The sequence below is a fragment of the Electrophorus electricus genome, chromosome 2, assembly GCF_041902795.1.
Source record: "Electrophorus electricus isolate QZ-2024a chromosome 2, ASM4190279v1, whole genome shotgun sequence".
Classification (NCBI taxonomy): Eukaryota; Metazoa; Chordata; class Actinopteri; order Gymnotiformes; family Gymnotidae; genus Electrophorus; species Electrophorus electricus.
In genome coordinates, this window is record NC_137498.1 from 26,290,509 (window position 1) to 26,308,625 (window position 18,117).

Genomic DNA, 18,117 nt, shown 5'->3' on the forward strand with positions numbered 1-18,117 from the left:
TACACAATTTTGTCATACTTTCACACGTGTCTCCTAAAAATGAACAAATTAATAATAATGCAATGAAACGACCACTGAAAGCATTTATAAAATTCTGAATTAAACAACATTATTTGTATCTCTCTAACAAAGAGATTTTAGCCTAATTAATACATGGGTATCCAAACGTTTTGCAGAGTGGGTCAGATTAGACCAAAATGCCTAAGGGCTGCTCACTTTTGACAAAAATATTATTTAAAAAATTATTCAAAAATATTGAGTATACATTACAATGTTTACTACCCATCCTTTGTTCCTTAGTTATAATAACAGTCTTATGCTATGACTCTAGATTAAAAGGTATTCTGATTTTCATCTCCCTGTCAACTTTTTTTGTCTGTAGTCATAGTCATGTGTGCAGGCCACATGAATTAAAATATTTGTTTCTTTTGCATCACATTTTTATTTAGACTGTGTATATCTTGTGCTGTTTTCTCACTGGGTTAAAATGATTTACAGGGTTACTGTGCCAGGGTGAATAATCTGTTCATAATTAATGGTGATTAACAAAAACATTTGTTTTATATAATCTAAACAGTGAAAAGATGACTTGGTTTCAGTTTTACATGGTTTTTACAACTCCATTTGTTTTAAATAATATAATTAATATAATTATTAGCATCAATTGGCCATTTATTAGGTTAGTATAAGGATTAGTTATTTAGACTATTTTGGGATCCCTATAAAAATCATTACCTAGTTATATGGATTTAAAGACAAGATACAAATTAATTTAAGTAATCTTTAAATAATTTAAGCAATATTAATCTATAGTAATGCTACAGAGTTAAACATTACCATAAAATTACATTGTTCTACACTGAAACTGAAAAGTTAATAGGGCAGCAGTCTTCTAACGCTCTAACATAGTGTTGCAATTAAAGCATAATATAGCATTACGTGCATTAGTCTATTTTGTAATGGGCACTGTAATTTTAGCTATGCTCTTTAACTGAAGATTTTTCAGTTAGATATATTTACTCAACCTTCTATGTTTATCTTCTAATGGTTTTTGTTTACTTTAAAACGGTGGCCTAATTCTGCTTGGTTATTGCTTTTTAAGAGTGTGTCCTATACTCATTATAACATGAATGAGTTAGCCTATATTGTTTCATATATGCCAAAAATGATGGCCATTAGACAGCAGAAACTGGCACAATATATTTTATGGATTGGTTAAGCCCACCTATACAATGAGAATCACATGTAAAGCAATTATTATTTGCTTAAAGTCTAAGAGAGGCGTAACCAATCACAGGACACAGTATAAGATACCAGTTTGGACCTATTTGGTCCGTCTAGGCCTTAGTATTTGTGTTATTTGCTCAGTTTCTATAACAGTCATGTCATCCAGAAAAGTTTTCGTGGGCGGTAACTGGAAAATGAATTAGGTTTGGATTACGCTCTTCCAGAGGATTGACGAATGTTTCAGAATGTAATGGATATGCCACCAGAATTGTAATGATCGATGCAGTCGCAAACGATGTAGACTCAATCTTTCATCCTTGTTTCTCTCACCTCTCTAGAGGTGGTGTGTGGAGCGCCATCTATTTACCTGGACTATGTCAGATCCAACCTAGACCCCAAAATTAGTGTAGCTGCCCAGAACTGCTATAAGGTAGCTAAGGGTGCTTTTACTGGTGAGATCAGGTACAGTTGGCTCATAAATATGAAATATAGTAAACACTTCATGCTTCGCCTTTGTAATATGTAATGAAAGCCCAACCTTTGTTCCTCTCACCCCTATGGTACAGCCCAGCAATGATCAAAGACAGTGGGGTGGACTGGGTGATTCTAGGTCATTCTGAAAGGAGGCACATCTTTGGTGAAGGTGATCAGGTAAGATGATTAATTGGCTACATCTGGTGTCTGTCCCGGTGCACTTTTTGAACATGCAAAGTAACACACTTAAACAAGTAAGTATCTGCATTATGTTTTATTCCAGTCGCTGCCTTGTTTAGCAAAAGGTGTATATTTGCATCAAGGTTCAACCTCACTTTACCTAGGAATCATGTGAGTATCCAACCTGGTACAGTAAAGATTTGGGTAACAGCAGTTATAAAATCCAGAACTAGATTTGGATTTGGATTCTAGAGTTAACACCTCTGCTCTCTACCTGCTTTTACAGTTGGCAATGATCTAGTAGGTCTGTTAGCAGGAGAGAAAAAAAAATCATTAAACTGCTAGACTCCATTCCAGAGTTTGGGGGGAGGATGTGCACCCTGGTCTAAATTACAACTACCTAGACAGATCTCCTCATATAAGCCCTTTTAAACAAACTCTTTAAACTGGCTAGCTAAGCATTTAACAGTAACAGCAAATTCTAATCACTCTTAAATATATTCTTGGATGGCTATTAAATCGGTTCTTCCTGAGGCATGTCAGATTTGTGAAATAAACAGAACAAGAGGATTCCATACCTTTTAACATTGCTGAATTCCAGACAAGGTGTACTTGCTTTTACTAATTGTGCATTGGGTGGGCTCATGCTGGCTGTTGCTACCAAATATTTGTGCACTTTGGAGCCATTTACCAAACACGGGTCCCTGTTAGAAATCCTGCCTCTTTAAAGCATGCCCTATGTGGCTGTCATCTTACTAAAGAAAAATGACTGCTCAGACACCCTCTTTCTTGAAAGGCAATCATTCTTCTAAATTCCTGTGATATGGGTTCTCTTGCAGCTGATTGGTCAGAAAGTTGCCCATGCTCTGGAGAGTGGTTTAGGAGTAATTGCGTGTATTGGTGAGAAGCTGGAGGAAAGAGAGGCAGGAATCACAGAGGAGGTGGTGTTTGCACAGACCAAAGTCATTGCAGGTAACTGGAGTATAAACATCGACATAAAGCCTCAGTTCAGTAGTGCTATAACAAAAGGATGAACTTAAATACAAAGTGATGACATGCCAATTACGAGACTTGCAGCTGCCTTTTCACCATCTGCAAAATGGAGTTTAGTCACTATATCAAATGCCTTGATTCCATTACCCTTTTATTTCTTTTGGGAATGAGTGAGAACAGTCTGTAAAGTGTGTACAAATGCAGTCTATGAATAGCAGTGCTGATCACAGGATCAGTTCATTTAAACAGGTTTTTTTCTGTAGTTGGTGTGAATTAAAAATGGATATTGGTTCAAAGTGGTACTATTTAGTTTAGCAGATGACATATAGAGCAATAAACCTTGGAACATTTTTTTTCCTTTTCCTGGGATTCAAGTGCTTTTTCACAGTAACTAGTCTTTTTCATGTTGACTGACACAGTAAACATGAAGTGCCATATTTCTGTATGTGGCCGTGGAATATTTAAAATGGTGCTTCATGTTTTGTATTTAGGTTTTGTTTCTTTAAAAGATGGGGTAATTTAAATTTTCATAGCAATAAGGATGTTAAGTGCTTTATGGAGTGACTCATTATAATTAAAGCCATGTTTATGTAGTCTGTTAGAATTTGGCTGAACTGCTTCTCCCAATTATGTAAGGCATGAACATTTCACCTACTAATAGTATACTGGCCACTTGGCATATACACGTGGGCATAAAGATTCAAGTTGGTCAGTAGTTTTCAGACTATCCTTGTCATTCAGAAAGTACTTGTACCAGTTGCATGTGACATTTTAGATATCCTGTAAACTATGGGGAATTTCAGTGTAGTTTTGTTTTACAGACAATGTAAGTGACTGGGTAAAGTGGTGTGGGCATACGAGCCAGTCTGGGCAATTGGCACTGGTAAAACTGCCACACCAGAGCAGGTAGGCATGCATTTTCTGAGGCAAGCTTTCATTCCATATTCTTGTTCATTTTGCCATTTGTTTTATTTATTTATATGGAGAGGGAAGTATCTATTTTAAAAGTAAAATCTATTGTCAAGTTAAACATGGGAGAATATTGGGTTGGTGTTTGTGGGGTTTTTGTTTTCCTTCAAACCTTTTGTAAAGCATCTTGAAGGGTTTGAATTCGAATGGATGGCTGTAAAGCAACAGAAGCATGGGGTATTGAAGGTGTTCTAACATGTAAATCAATAATTGACAGCTAAATGTACCTTGCAAGAATACTGAGAAAAAGTGGCAAGATGGAGGTCACAACTGTATAGGAAAGGGAAGTACCTACTACCACCACCATAAGGCAGACACATGCTTGGATTTTCTATGGAAGTCATTGGTATTCTTCTTGACTTTGTGCCTGACTTGATATTCTGCCAAAGGCCTAATTCAATATTACAGAAATAGTCTATTAATTTTTCATACAGTTGACATGTATAATCTATTGGGATGTTGGTTGTCTATGTATTCACTTGGGGCACACAGCTCAGTGAAAAGATCTAAAGGTTTCATGTTGGAGATCTCTGCTCTGTCTCTCAGGCTCAGGAAGTACATGAGAAGCTGAGAGCTTGGTTGAGAGAGAATGTCTCTGAGGGAAATGCGGAGTCTGTGAGGATCATCTATGGAGGTCAGTATGGGGGAGTGTTAAGGTATCATTCCACTCTTATAAGCTCTGTTCACACCTAGCACTTGCTTTTTAATTAGATCACCCAGGATGCATATTAATGCAGAGACCACTTGTGATCGGACTTCTTGTATCTGCTGAAGGAAGTGCTGCGTACATTTACTAAATTGCTCTTCTGCTGCATTTTTCAGACTGAGTCCTCAGTCCAAATGGTAATGGGGCATCTTTTCACTGGCACACCAGCCATGAGTATCACTTTTATCCATTAGCTTAGTTTGCTTAACTACATGCAGTTTTTTGTTTTGTTTTTTTTTTTAAAGATTTTTTTCCAAATCAGTGTTTGCAATTGGTTCATATTTTCTGGCTAAGGCAATGACTGGTACTTCATTGCTGTTGAGAATGGTCATGCAACCTGATGCATTCGTGCTACAGATGAAATGGGTTCCAGACCACCTCTGAAAGTGGTTGAGTGACTTAACATCTGTACTTAGAATCTGAAATTGGCAAAACCATCACCCAGGAACCATGTTAATGCAATGTATGAGCACTGCTTTGGAATCAAAGCCAGTCATATACCTGTCCACATGGCTGCTTAGCAAAGCAATTTGTGAACTTGGAATGAGTGGAGCTAAATGTAAATCTGAATATGTTTTTTTTTTAATTTTCAATTTTAAAAAATCATTAAATTGTAAAGGATGTAACAATGGAAAGGAGGGGAAAATGTTGCTTATATTTTTGCTAGAGTAAATTAACTGACCACCCAAGAAGGCTTCAGTATTTTACATTCAGTTATTTCAGGACTTCAGTATAACCAAAAAGGATGAAAAGATTTGAAGGCATTGATGACAGAAGAAAGTGTGGACCCATTTTAATGTATTAGTTCCACCTTAATGTCGTATTGTGTAATCAAACTAACATGTCTTCCCTTTTTCTGTCAGGTTCTGTGACTGGGGCTAACTGCAAAGAACTTGCAGCCAAAGTTGATGTTGATGGCTTCTTGGTAGGTGGAGCCTCACTTAAGTCTGAGTTTGTTGACATAATCAATGCAAATGCATAGAGCAATTGGGGAACAATCACAGGGTTCAAACCCAGCATGTTCAGAGGCAGACCATAGAGAAATGCGTTCATGTAAGAATAACGGTAACTATACAGCTTACTGGTTGAGTCATAAACTGCCTTTACACTTTGAAGGGTTTACCCACTAACACTTTGCAGCATATGTCTAGGGGAAACAGTTGGGTTTTCAGTACTGGACCACTGGCTTCAATGCCTCCACTACCTCCACTAAATGTGCTTGATGTTGTCCTTGGATGAAGTTCCCTGCTAGCTGCAGCACCTGAAATCTGTTAGCCTGTTCACTTGTAGTGTTCTGCCAATCTGCTGAGTAGACCTGCACAAAAATAGCATCGTGTGCATATGTAGGTGTGAAATAGTAATGGCAATAGATCTAGGCTGTGTGCATAAGTTTCCCACAGTCCCGTTCCAAAGCCTTTTTTTAACCCTCTAGTGCATATGGACTTTTTTCTGGTACATGTAACTCTATCACCATTCTGAACTGGAAGTGACAGGAGCAGAGAAGCACATTGGATTTTGAGTCCTGTTAATCCAAACAGATGAGACCCAGTTTAAGTTCCATTTTCCCTCCTGAGTTTAACTGATAATTGCAGCCAACACTTGAACACGTTTTCCCCACTCAAGAACCTCAATTACAGTAATCCTGCCATGACTTGAATGCAGCATGGAGCCTTCTCACCTTTTTTGGTCTGTTGGGATATGTGGTGATTACAAGGACAATAACTTCACATTTTAGATAATTGGACCTGAACCATGATGCTTTTTTTGTGTGTGTGTAACCAGGCAATGCTTGACCATTCTAATCCACCCCCCCACCCCCCCATTGAGCCTTTGCTCCCACCCCTGTTGTCTTTGCAATTAATCATTTTGTCCTACATCATTTCAATCACACTCTGGGTTTTTATTAAATATGCTGGTATTTTGTTCTATCTGCTGAACTCTATATGAATAGCCTTCCACTGAAACAGCAATAAATAATGCATGTTTAAATGGCTCATTGGAGAAATAAATTATTGCTAAATGTAAGCATTCTTTATTCTGAGTCTCTGCTATATGAATGTTCTGAGGTTTAGTAGAGTTGTATTCCTTCTTAAGATCACACGGGAAGCTGTTCTCGGTGTTGCAGGCCCTGCTGTCAGGCTGTAACCATAGGGTTGCTTCATAGATCTCAACCTCTCACATTCTCAAGCAAAATTAGGCTTTTAGATGGACATATGATTTAAGTTACATAACGTGAAATGACAGTCCAACAGAAAACAATCTGACCCCTTCACTCCATATTGTTTAAAAACATCTGGTGCAGACACATGCGCATGCTTACACCTACATCAAACTCATCAAACTTCCCCTTTTATATTTTCCAGCAACAGACAACCCATGGTGGAAGTAAATTACTATTTTATTTCATGGCATTAATTTATGGCAAGCAAGTTGTTTTTGTTTTTTATTTTCTCTTCTGTCCATGGTGACTCCACAGACAAATATGTGGGGGAACTCAAGAATGGAGGAATAAATCCCTACCCCAGTCATGATTATAGACTTGACAACATAATGACCAGAAAGGGCATGGTTGTGGAGTGGGATGGATGGGTGGGTGGGAAGAAGGGGTTAAAAGTGCACTCATGCTAGAGTGAAGGGGTGAAAGACTGCCACACGTGTGTGTGTGTGTGTGTGTGTGTGTGTGTGTGTGCGCGCACGCACGCACTCGTTCACGTACACAGGTGCAATTGTCAGTGTAAGCATGCCTGACTGTCCATCTCTCTGGCAGGCAAGTCCTGTCTGTGGGTGTCCATCTCTGTTGCTTTGACTTTGTGCTTCAGAATCTTTTGTCTTCTGCCCCACCATGTACCATCGATGGCTGTCCATCTCTGACATGGCTGGACCTCAGGTCTCTCTTCCTGCTATGGTAGGCCTGCACACAACTTCAGCTAATGAACCAGGGCACATGGAGTTGCAGGCTGGTTCACAATCAGGTTTGCAATCATTTTCACGAACACACTTGAGTCCTCAAAGTAAAAGTCCTGACAGAATTGGTTTTTGGCTTTAAGTACATTTGTTCTGGGGATGAGCAGTTCAGTCAACATCAGCACAATTCCTCTTGGACAATTTAAACACAATGGAAGCATTGATAACTTTTCCTTATACATTGAGTTAGTTTGGCCCATCAACCCACCCTCCACCCACCATTTCATTTGAGTCTCTCTGCAGTAGATCACACTTCAAAATAGGTAAATCAGTAACACTGAATAGGCTGGAGCAATGTATTATCTGTAACACCTGAGGTTGGAGGAAAATTAGGTTAAAAATGCATTTTTGTAGAACGCCATCCCTTAAAGATAACTTATTATCTTATAACTTATTAAGATTTTCTCTAATATAAACAACATCCACTAAATTCTGTTCAAATAAAGTAAGATTTTGTTCTGTATTTAATCAGAAGTAGCCCTACCATGTTCTGTTATACTTTCTCACTCATTGTCTCAGGTCATTGTGTGCAAGTGTATGTCACCAAACCTCACCTAACCTGCCTTTTCAAGCCATTCTGTTTGCATAAATTCACTGTCTGGATTTCTGCCATGCAAATTATTGGCTCTGTTGCTTTGTAGTCAGTCCAGTCGAGTGCATATTGTTTTTGTGTGTCTGTCCTGCACATGGGCATCATCTGTTCCATCTGTCTTGATTTGTATTACATCTCTTGAATCAGTAGGTGTAGCAAACAGTTATTGTCAGTTGCTATAGTGCATTGTCTTTTTTTTTTCTTTTTTTTTCTTTTTTTAACTGTTTTTCAGTACAGTCATACTTGGTCGGTGCATGTTGTGTCAGGTATTGTGTGGACTTTGCGCAGCTGGCAGTGCTTTTACAGGGCACTGGGGTTCCGGAAGTTATGGCCAGCAAATCGCGCTTGATCACCAAGCTCTTCCTCAATCCTATGGGGCAGAAGGAGCAAGACAGTGAGTTAGATTAAAAATCTAGGCAATAGTGTATTTAGGAAATGTGGAAATTTAAGTTTGAGGAAACAAGCTGGGTGGAGGTTTTTTGGACATTGTAGACAGAGGTCCTCCTTCAGAAATTTTCTGTACATACACGAACATATGCAAGGCATTTGAGCTGGACACCTCCAAGTCCAAATTGGAGGAACCACAGGGAGTGGTGGAGAACATGGTCAAGATCCTCTGGGACCTCCAGGTCCAGACAGATAAACAGTGGCAAGTCAACCAGACATCATAATAATAGACAAAATGTACATCAGTGAAAATGGCTATGCAGTCCCAAATGATGGAAACTTCCAAAAGGATGTATGAAAAGCTGGATAAATACCATGCACTGACAGAAGAAATAGAAAATGTCTCCAGTTTGTCTTAGTGGTGATATGGACACTTGGGGCTGTGAGCCAGCCCCTTGAGGAGGATCCCAGGAATGTCACTCTTAGACCAGAAAAGTGCAATCCTAGGAAAAGTAAAAAATACTGCACTGCACCCTCGAACTCCCAGGCCTCTAGTAGGCCCAAGTGTGAGGACAAAACATGCCCAACAACTGGAGGGGTATGTTTGTTATGCACTTTACTTGCATGACTGATGAAGGAACTCTGTCCGAAACATCCTGTTTGTCATCCTGAACTTGATCAATCAAGTTCTTCAAATAAGTTTATGATTGGGGCAAAATGTTATTTAATTGCTCCTTACGCACACCCCAACTCTTCCCTCCCTCAGGTGAAACTGACCATCCCACCTGAGTAATAATTTTTTTTACAATTAAACCTGTGTGTGTGTGTGTGTGCAAAGAAGTTAAGCTATTTAGATGTTTAACTGTATGTAAAACAATACATAACAAACACCAATTTGATGATATGATAATGCAGATAATGTGTATATGTGTATGAAGAAGCAGCCAAACTAAAAAGAAGAAGGAAGGAATTTGCCATAGGACTATTTTCCTTTTTTAAGCAAATGCACACTTAAAAAGCTTTAACCACAATTCTCTTCGCTTACCTAAGACTTCTGTAGGGACTGTACATATAAAGTCACAACTGGATGAAACTGGTATGGTTCATCAATATTTTTAACCTTTAACCCTTGGTGTGTGGTGCAGCTGAATTCCAACTAACCATTTGTTTGGGAAGCCTTGACATCCTTATTCCACTGTCACCATTCCTTGCCTTTGTTTGTTAATCAACATATAGATTTTTGATTATTGTTTGGATTTCTCCCTCATAATATGCCTGTTGATTTTATTGCCCGAGCCATATTTGCCATTGTAAGCAATCAAATCTTTCATAATGGCTCTATCAAATTTGAATTTGAAGACAATTATGGCATTCTGATCATAACAGTAATGGTCCCTTTTATGTTCATGGGTTTAAATTAGTACTTTTATAGTAAATATACTAATTGCTTGCAGGAATATAACTAATCTCTTACCTCATCAGTTGGTTGTATTTGGCCAGGCGCTCAGATCTACAAGGAGCGCCAGTCTTTATCTATAGATAAAAAGATCATAATTAAAAAATAAAGTATCACACCAAAAACTCTATCAACATATACCACATTGAAGAATAAGAATTACAAGTGAAGAGAAAGTCTCTGATACATACACAGACTATATATATATATATATATATATATATATATATATATATATATATATATATATATATATATATATATATATATAATGTATGTCTGTCTCTAAATAACTTTGTTTTTTTCTTATCTGTGCATCTATCTTTAAATCTCTGTTTAACAGGGTATATTTGTGAGTTTAAATTTGCATGAACAAGTCTGTTGTTTTATTACTATCGTAATAGCTTTCAGTAATGCTGAATAATAAACTATTACCATAACTACACTAACTGGCAAGGTGAGGTAAGTTTTCTTATATAGCACTTTTCATATACAAGACAACTCGGTGTGCCTTACAAATAAAAGTGTAGCAAATCCCATTTTTGCTGGAAGTGCCCTAAAGAAAGCGCATTGATGGCTCAACTGGCAGAGACAAGCTTACCAGAAAGGTTGTACCTGTTTCAGGTGTCTTGATGCATACTTCCTAAAAGAAGCTGGAACAATGTCTTACCTGGCCAGTGCACAGCCCCACTACAAGGTCTGCGATAAATGTGTCCTCTGTCTCCCCAGAGCGGTGGCTCACCATCACACCCCAGCCATTTGCCTGGGCCAGCTTACACCTGAGAGACAGGCAAGTGGTCAAAAATAGGGACAGAAAGGCTGGGACACACATAAAAATTGAGAGGCACTATGTCATGTGGCAAGTTCTGGATCTTGCTAGAATATAATAGCTTTTCACAGTCCTTTACCACTACACCATGCTTAGCACTTAAGTACAGCATCTCATAGCCCTAAGACAAAATTTGCTTACAAAATTAGAAAAAAAGAGGGTCTATGAAACATGAACTGAGGAATTATAAAAATAATACTACAGGAAACATTACAAAAGAAAATAAATAAAACTTGTAGCTAGTCAACTGTTACAAAGGGCAAATGATGAAAGCTCCAAAGTGAAGCACAGTCAATATCTACACCAGGAAACTAGACGGCTATGTGACTGGCAGCCGTTACTCACGCTTGGATGGCCTCTGTGACCGTGCCGATCTGATTGACCTTGAGGAGTAGGCAGTTGCATGCACGCTCCTCTGCTGCCTTCTCTATCCTCTTTGGATTCGTCACCGTAAGGTCATCACCCACTATCTGGATCCCCACAGAAGCAGTCATGTGGGTCCAGGCTGCCCAATCATCCTGATCAAAGGGATCCTCAATGGACACCACTGTGGAAAAAGCCGGCTTCTTGGTATTAAAGAAGTGTTGATAGAATTTTAATTTTCATGATGTTAACTGGTCTTTCCTGTCTTGCACTATTAATTCCCATTACTCTTTTAGAAAACCATAGACATTATGTAGGAAAGAAGTCATGTGACATAGTGTGACACCACAGCTTCCTTTGCTTGATTATCTATTACCTGGATAGTTGTTGACAAAACTCTGGTAGATCTCTAAGAGCTCCTCACTAGTGATATGTCTGTCAGGGTCTGACGGTGATTTGAAGTCCAGGTCATACTTTCCATCTCGGTAGAACTCGGAGGCGGCCACGTCCATTCCAATCACAACCTTATCAGTGAAACCAGCCTGGTCTATGGCAGTCTTTATCAACTCAAGGGCTGAGAGATAGGTAAAAAGGAAAGCATGAGAAGCTCCAGTAAGATTAACATTGGGGTCAATAGGTATTTATACCATTTTTCTGCAAAAAAAAAAAATAATAATATGCATGTTACATGTTTGCTTGTGGCCCCCACCATAACTTCAAATCTACAGTCTCAGAATCACAAATAAACACACCTTCACTGTTTTCTACGATGTTTGGTGCAAATCCTCCCTCATCTCCCACGTTAGTGGCATCCTGACCATATTTCTCCTTGATCACACCCCTCAGCGTATGATAGAGCTCTGCCCCCACACGCAGAGCATCGCGAAATGATTCTGCACCTACAGGCAGCACCATAAACTCCTGCATGGCCAGCTTGTTACCAGCATGGGATCCACCATTTATCACATTAAAGGCCTGGTGAAGAAAGAAAGATCATAAAGAGAGATGAGAGAAAGAGCTTACAAATCAAGGGTGTTAATTCACTCATGACTGATGAGTGACCTACTGTCCTAGTCCTCAAACAGTCCCTTGAAATCCCTACTGTTTAAAAGTTATACAAAATATATCAAAAAGTAGGTTTTTTGTATGTTTTCCACAATGAATTGGAATAGGTATGTATTAGTTATGATTTAGGTTGTAAACTGTGTCTAGCTTTTCATAAAACATCCTGCCAAATGCTGCAAATAAAAAATATGGAAAATATGAATACTGACACTAAAACAACCAAAATTAGGTGAATTAATGAAAATGTTCATCTAAAGTTATTATTTAGTATAATTATGTGGGTTGAGTCGAATAAATGAAGTGAATTTATATTTCTTACAGGAACTGGCAACACTAATTCTGTGTTTCCAGCCAAGTCAGCAATGTGACGATACAGAGGGATATCCTTTTCTGCTGCACCAGCCTTGCAGATGGCCAGGGAAACTCCCAAAATGGCATTGGCACCAAACGTGGCTGCAAAGATAGGAAACTGAAATTCTTATTCTGTTCATTACACTGAGAAATATACCTAATGCAACTGCAATTTTGTGCCAAAAATTATCCCTACTTTTTAAAAGTGATAAAAAATATGTAAAAATGGTTGGTATTTTTGTGTGGTTTCAACAATTTATTCTAACTGGAATAATATTCATTAGTTCTGATCTTGGTTAACAGTGTATAGATTTTGATACATTTCTGTGGAAAATGTATAAACTGGCAGACACTAAAATTCAAATTAAATGAATAAAATGATGGCTCTCTAGGTGATAGCTGTATTGACTCACATTTGTTCTCTGTACCATCCATCTCAATCATCATGTTGTCGAGTTTCTCCTGCTCCACCACACTGATCTCCTGCAGATGAACCAACACCATCCTCCATTAGCATTAGCATAGCAAGGTCATAGGTTTGTGCATGGTGAACAGTATAACCAATCAATGTCCTGTTACTATGAAATCAATTTATTCAAAGCAATAAATGCAAACCAAAGGCCTGTACATTTTTATGTTGTAATCTGGTTCATTATATGAAATTAAAAGCAAGCAAACAGTGAGTAAAATACATTGTCCATGTCATGAACATTCCAGGCACTCCAGCACATGATCAATAGAGACAAACTATGTTGTGCAGTTTTAAGACAGCACAACATCATGTGACTCACAATAACCTGTGAAATATTCCATTTCATCACATTAGCTAATTTATTTAGATAGAGAATGCCAACAGATTGTGGAAAAGATGTGTGCCAAGATTTTATAGTAATAGTAAGAAATAGTAAGAAAAACAATCTTGTGCCCAAAATGTACTCCACTGGTTTCCAAGCAACAAATAAAAATTCAGTCCATAACTGAAAAGGATTTGAAACAGAATCCCTGATAAGAATGTTATTCAACTGGGTTTAACCTGTTCCATCATCTGTATTATGTTACGCAATTTTCTTATCTGAACTATATGCTGATGCTCAATGATGCTGGAATTCTGATGCATCAGATGCACTGAATAATGCTCGTAAACACTACTGTAGTTTTAGTATTTCTATGAGGATGCAGCACACACAGTCTTACACGTTTCATATGTTTCACTGCGCTTGGTCATGCTAGTTCAAGGTCATCTGTTTGCTTGGTCTATATGGGATATGTACTTACATATGCAATGAGTGCAGGTCCAAGAGTGTCATTGATGTGGCTGACAGCTTTTAGTACACCTAAAAAAATTAAATCAGAGAACAAAGATAAAGAAAATGACAAAAGACTGGGGGGAAAGCAGTCCTAATTTCTGTTGGCTATGTTTTCCTATATAATGATCTCCAAAGTAACGTTGTAACTGGTCTAAATTCTCACCTTTGCCCTTAAAGCGATTCTTGTCTCCATCTCGGAGTTCCAGAGCTTCATAAATGCCGGTGGATGCTCCACTAGGTACGGCTGCCCTGAAGAGTCCTGAAGGGAGCAATATAAGCAAAAGAAAGAGATATCAACGAGAAGAGAGTAATTACTATTCATTGGCACCATTGTTTTAGAAAATAATACTTAAATAAAAATCTAGTTTTAATGTTAAAAGAAATACGTAAAACTTACATTTAGATGTTTTTGTTAAGAATTACATACAACATTGCAGTGACTACATGTTGAAAGCAGTTATTCCTTCAGTACATCCTAATGACACACACACACACACATATATGTATATGTATCTATATATAAAGATAGATAGACAGACAGACAGACAGACAGACAGACAGACAGACAGACAGACAGACAGACAGACAGACAGACAGACAGACAGATAGACAGATAGATAGATAGATAGATAGATAGATAGATAGATAGATAGATAGATAGATAGATAGATAGATAGATAGATAGATAGATAGATAGATAGATAGATAAAAGCTGATTTAGTGTTAAAGCTGTATGTCTGTGTGTCTGCCTCTCAGTCACCCTTTTCAGTCCTCAGGTCGACTTCCACTGTAGGATTTCCCCGGGAGTCCAGGATTTCCCTGGCAATGATGCTCACAATGGACATACTACTAGGAAGAAATGCAACATTGTCATTCAAATGGAAAGTGCCTCTTTCAAGTTTCTATGCTAATAAACATTCACACCACCAAAAATATAGCTATAAATGCATAGCAGGACTTGCTAATTTAAATGTAATGGCATTTAGCTTACACTTTCATTCAAAGCAACTTACAATTATGAGTACAACTTGAGCAATGGAGGGTTAAGGGTCTTGCTTAGGGGCCCAACAGTGACAGCTTGGCAGTGGTGGGGCAGAACCAGCAACCTTCTGATTACAAGTCAAGTACCTTAACCTGTAAGTACCTGTAGCTATCACTGCATGTAAGATTCATCTTTTGGGTTCCAAGTGTCTTTAGAGGGAAATTTTAAAAATCCCTTGCAATAGGCCTCGATAGAATTTAAGATGAAATAATTTGTCTCAGATCAGTATGGAATGTCACTGAGCAGTCAAATGAGGAATCTTTGATGTGACTGTAGGGACTTATCACGAGTATATTTTCATGGTAATGCCTGACATTTAATATCTAATGCACTCGTGACAGATATGTACACAATTCTGCACACCTATGCCAGCACCAAAGGTTCTGGCATCTCTATGGCTTTTAAGACGTTGGCTGTTTGCGAAAAACATGCCTTTCCTTCTGCTCTGGAAGCAAAGGAAAAGCACTGCCACCGGGCAAGGAAGCACTATAATATAATCAGCTCACGGCTTACTAAGCCAATACTCGTAAAATTTAACAGCCTGACATATGTGAGGATACAGGGTTCTAATGTCACGACCAAAATGTCTGACCTTGAGATCCTGATTTATATTGCAAGAAACGTGCTTCAATCATAGCAAGTGGCGTTGTGTTTCCACCCTGTTTCAATTTAGTCAAAGTCGCGTTTCCACAGTGAGAGTGTTGTAATGACACTGCTAGTTACGTACATATAATTTTATTTAAAATACACTATGCCTAGGAACGTAGCGTAGTCGTGGGTTACGTAATCGTAATGATGCACGTTTCCTCTGTAGGTTACCTATGCGATACTGCAGCACCACACTGTCAGCAAAAATATTGACGGAGCGCGGGGGAGGGGGAGGTGTATTGGATAACGGGTGGGGTGGGGAGTGCGGAAAGTGGAGCAATTGGGGAGAGAGAAAGATAAACGATTTAGCTTCCCTTTGAACTAAGTAATGAGGGAATCAGAAGTAGTGGAAGAATGAATGTAGGCTGGAGAAGAACAGAGCAAGATGATCGTAAGCTTTCACAAAAAGAATAAAGAAGACTAATTTTCACAGGAAGTGAGCACAAACTGTACACATGATGGCAGACGCACAGGCTGTTTTTCAGTATGCGCGTGCACACACGCACGCAGGACAAGAACTATCTGCCCCTCTTCCCGACAACGCAAATACGTACACATTCTGTTGCATTCTAGCATCCTGCATACAAATATTCACACACCACCACACGCATACTTATGAATCCATGCAAAATGCAAAATTACTTCAACTTAAGCCCACCCTGACTATCACAAATACCCGTTTGCCTATATTCACGCACTCACAGCGCACACTCGCACACACACTGCGGACATTACATTGCATTGCATTGCATTAAAAATAGCTGACACAAACATTTCCAAAGAAATCAATAAAAAAGAATGAACAGCCAGCCCAGTTAATGCCAGTAGCCTAACTAAACAGCCTGCACACTGTAGCATCCCTATACCTTCATCATTGCTTTTTTAGTCATTCACCCTGTACACACAATAAGAGCTACAGAAACAAAACGAGGGATGGCACAAGCCAGCAAAGAGGAGGCACAGAGAAAAGAGAAGAGAGAGAGAGAGAGAGAGAGAGAGAGAGAGAGAGAGAGAGAGAGAGAAATGGTCCTGTTTTTACCTGCCGTCTTTGCGGGTGTAGCCTCTCTAAAGGCAATCTGGGAAATGCTGAGAAGAGTGTCAGAGGAAAAGAAGAGCGAATCAGCAGGCAAGAGGAGAGAAGACGAGAGAGGAGAAGAACTGGAGGGGGGCAAAATGTGTGACAGAATGGGGAGGGGATAGGAGGATGAGTCAGAGAAATTCTGAGAAACGAAGACGAGAGAAAAGAGGAGGAGGAGGAGGAGGAGGAGGAGGAGGTCAAGGGGACTGATTAATGAGAGGGAACAAGGGATTCTGGAGGAAGAAGAGAAGGAGAAAAAGATAGGTTGCTGCATTGTTAACTAGAGATTGTCAGTAAAAAATAGATGGAGGACAGCAAGAGAGCAGGTGCTCTGGTCTTCCGGCCAGATGCACTAGAATTCACAAGTGTCGTCTAACACCATGATAAAGGGCATTGAAGCTCACACAGCAGGAAATCCCAACCAGTTGCATATCTGCATACAATACACAATGAGGCTTCATTGGCTTGCTCTGAATACATAAAAGGTGTATTTGTGTTCCTTTTATGTAATGTAAAATATAGTTATAAAAATTATGTATACTTTTTATGCTATTCAATTCAAGACATTTTGCATTACTAACTCTCAGAAACTATGAGAGTAACCACATTTTAGTTAAGATGAGTAGGTGGGTATGATTTTTTTCTGTGTGTGTATACTCATAAACATGACCAGGCTTATCCAACGTGTCCAATGTGTCCAACACATAAATATGAAAAGGGGATCATCTGTAATTAAACTGACTGCCTGCTGTAATGAAATTACCTTTTGGAGATGCAAAATCTCCTTGATACCAGACAGATGCACACACACATACAGAAATTGCATTGTAATTAACTAATTTTCTGCTTTGTTAGAGCTGAAGGTTAGTTGACCTTCCACCCCACTGCTTTCCATCTGAAAAAGACTATCTAGCCAATCAGCATCAAACTGTGTAGTGGCTTTTCTGCAAAGGCTGCTAGGATTAGAGTATTTTGGTCATAACCTTTGTCATATCTTATGTGAATATATATGTGAATATTTTCATATTAGGTATAATAACAGTATAAATAACAAACTAATATCTACTGTTCATAAAGATATTGTTAGAAAAATCTTTTCATTAGACTTGGGCCAAATATAGACCTGACCCAATAATTTCAGTTTGATATATAAAGGCCAGTTGCAGTACAGTAGTTCTATGAACTGTGCATTACTAATAGATGACATAGTCCATTTTGTTGATTAGAATAATTTTGTTGACTTGGAGATCCCTGTCCACAAAACAATGCCTCGAAGTAACTGATACTTTAATGCAGTAGTCAGAAACACACAATACACTTGGTTATTCCTCACTGGAGCAGGCAGTGGCTGGGACACTGACACTTAGATGTAGAATAAATCTTTATTTTAAAACAGTGTGGTAGTACAAGTATTGTCTGCAGGTCAAGTGCACAGTGCAGAAAAGAGAGATGACTGTTGCTGGTGGTGCCACATCCCCCCCTCCTC

General features: G+C 38.7%; 1 protein-coding gene and 1 pseudogene across 5 annotated transcripts; one reads left to right on the top strand and one right to left on the bottom strand.

Moving 5' to 3' along the window:
- Positions 1-1,800: 1,800 nt before the first annotated feature.
- LOC113572574 (triosephosphate isomerase A-like) lies at positions 1,801-5,600 on the top strand (annotated as a pseudogene).
- Positions 5,601-6,929: 1,329 nt separating this feature from the next.
- On the bottom strand, positions 6,930-16,750 carry eno2 (enolase 2). 5 transcript variants are annotated; one of them, XM_081696959.1, is made up of 13 exons: positions 16,593-16,750; positions 14,624-14,712; positions 14,027-14,122; positions 13,832-13,890; positions 12,970-13,039; positions 12,525-12,658; positions 11,893-12,115; positions 11,517-11,714; positions 11,123-11,324; positions 10,619-10,727; positions 9,967-10,025; positions 9,654-9,704; positions 6,930-8,475 (listed from the first exon to the last, which is right to left on the bottom strand). In XM_081696959.1, exons 2-12 carry the CDS (start codon positions 14,706-14,708, stop codon positions 9,680-9,682), a joined length of 1,260 nt encoding a protein of 419 aa, XP_081553085.1. In that variant the 5' UTR covers positions 14,709-14,712; positions 16,593-16,750; the 3' UTR covers positions 6,930-8,475; positions 9,654-9,679. The 5 variants fall into 5 exon arrangements, with proteins under 5 accessions (XP_081553085.1, XP_026858078.2, XP_026858079.2 ...); XM_081696962.1 differs by lacking the exon at positions 6,930-8,475 and adding an exon at positions 9,544-9,555; XM_027002277.3 differs by lacking the exon at positions 9,654-9,704.
- Positions 16,751-18,117: the final 1,367 nt, after the last annotated feature.

Coding starts and splice junctions, on each gene's coding strand:
- eno2 (XM_027002277.3), bottom strand. CDS start 14,708: ATGTCCATTGTGAGCATCATTGCCAGGGAAATCCTGGACTCCCGGGGA. Junction 13,891..14,026: donor GAATCGCTTTAAGGGCAAAG/GTGAGAATTTAG, acceptor TAATTTTTTTAG/GTGTACTAAAAGCTGTCAGC. Junction 10,728..11,122: donor GTCACAGAGGCCATCCAAGC/GTGAGTAACGGC, acceptor CCTGTCTCTCAG/GTGTAAGCTGGCCCAGGCAA.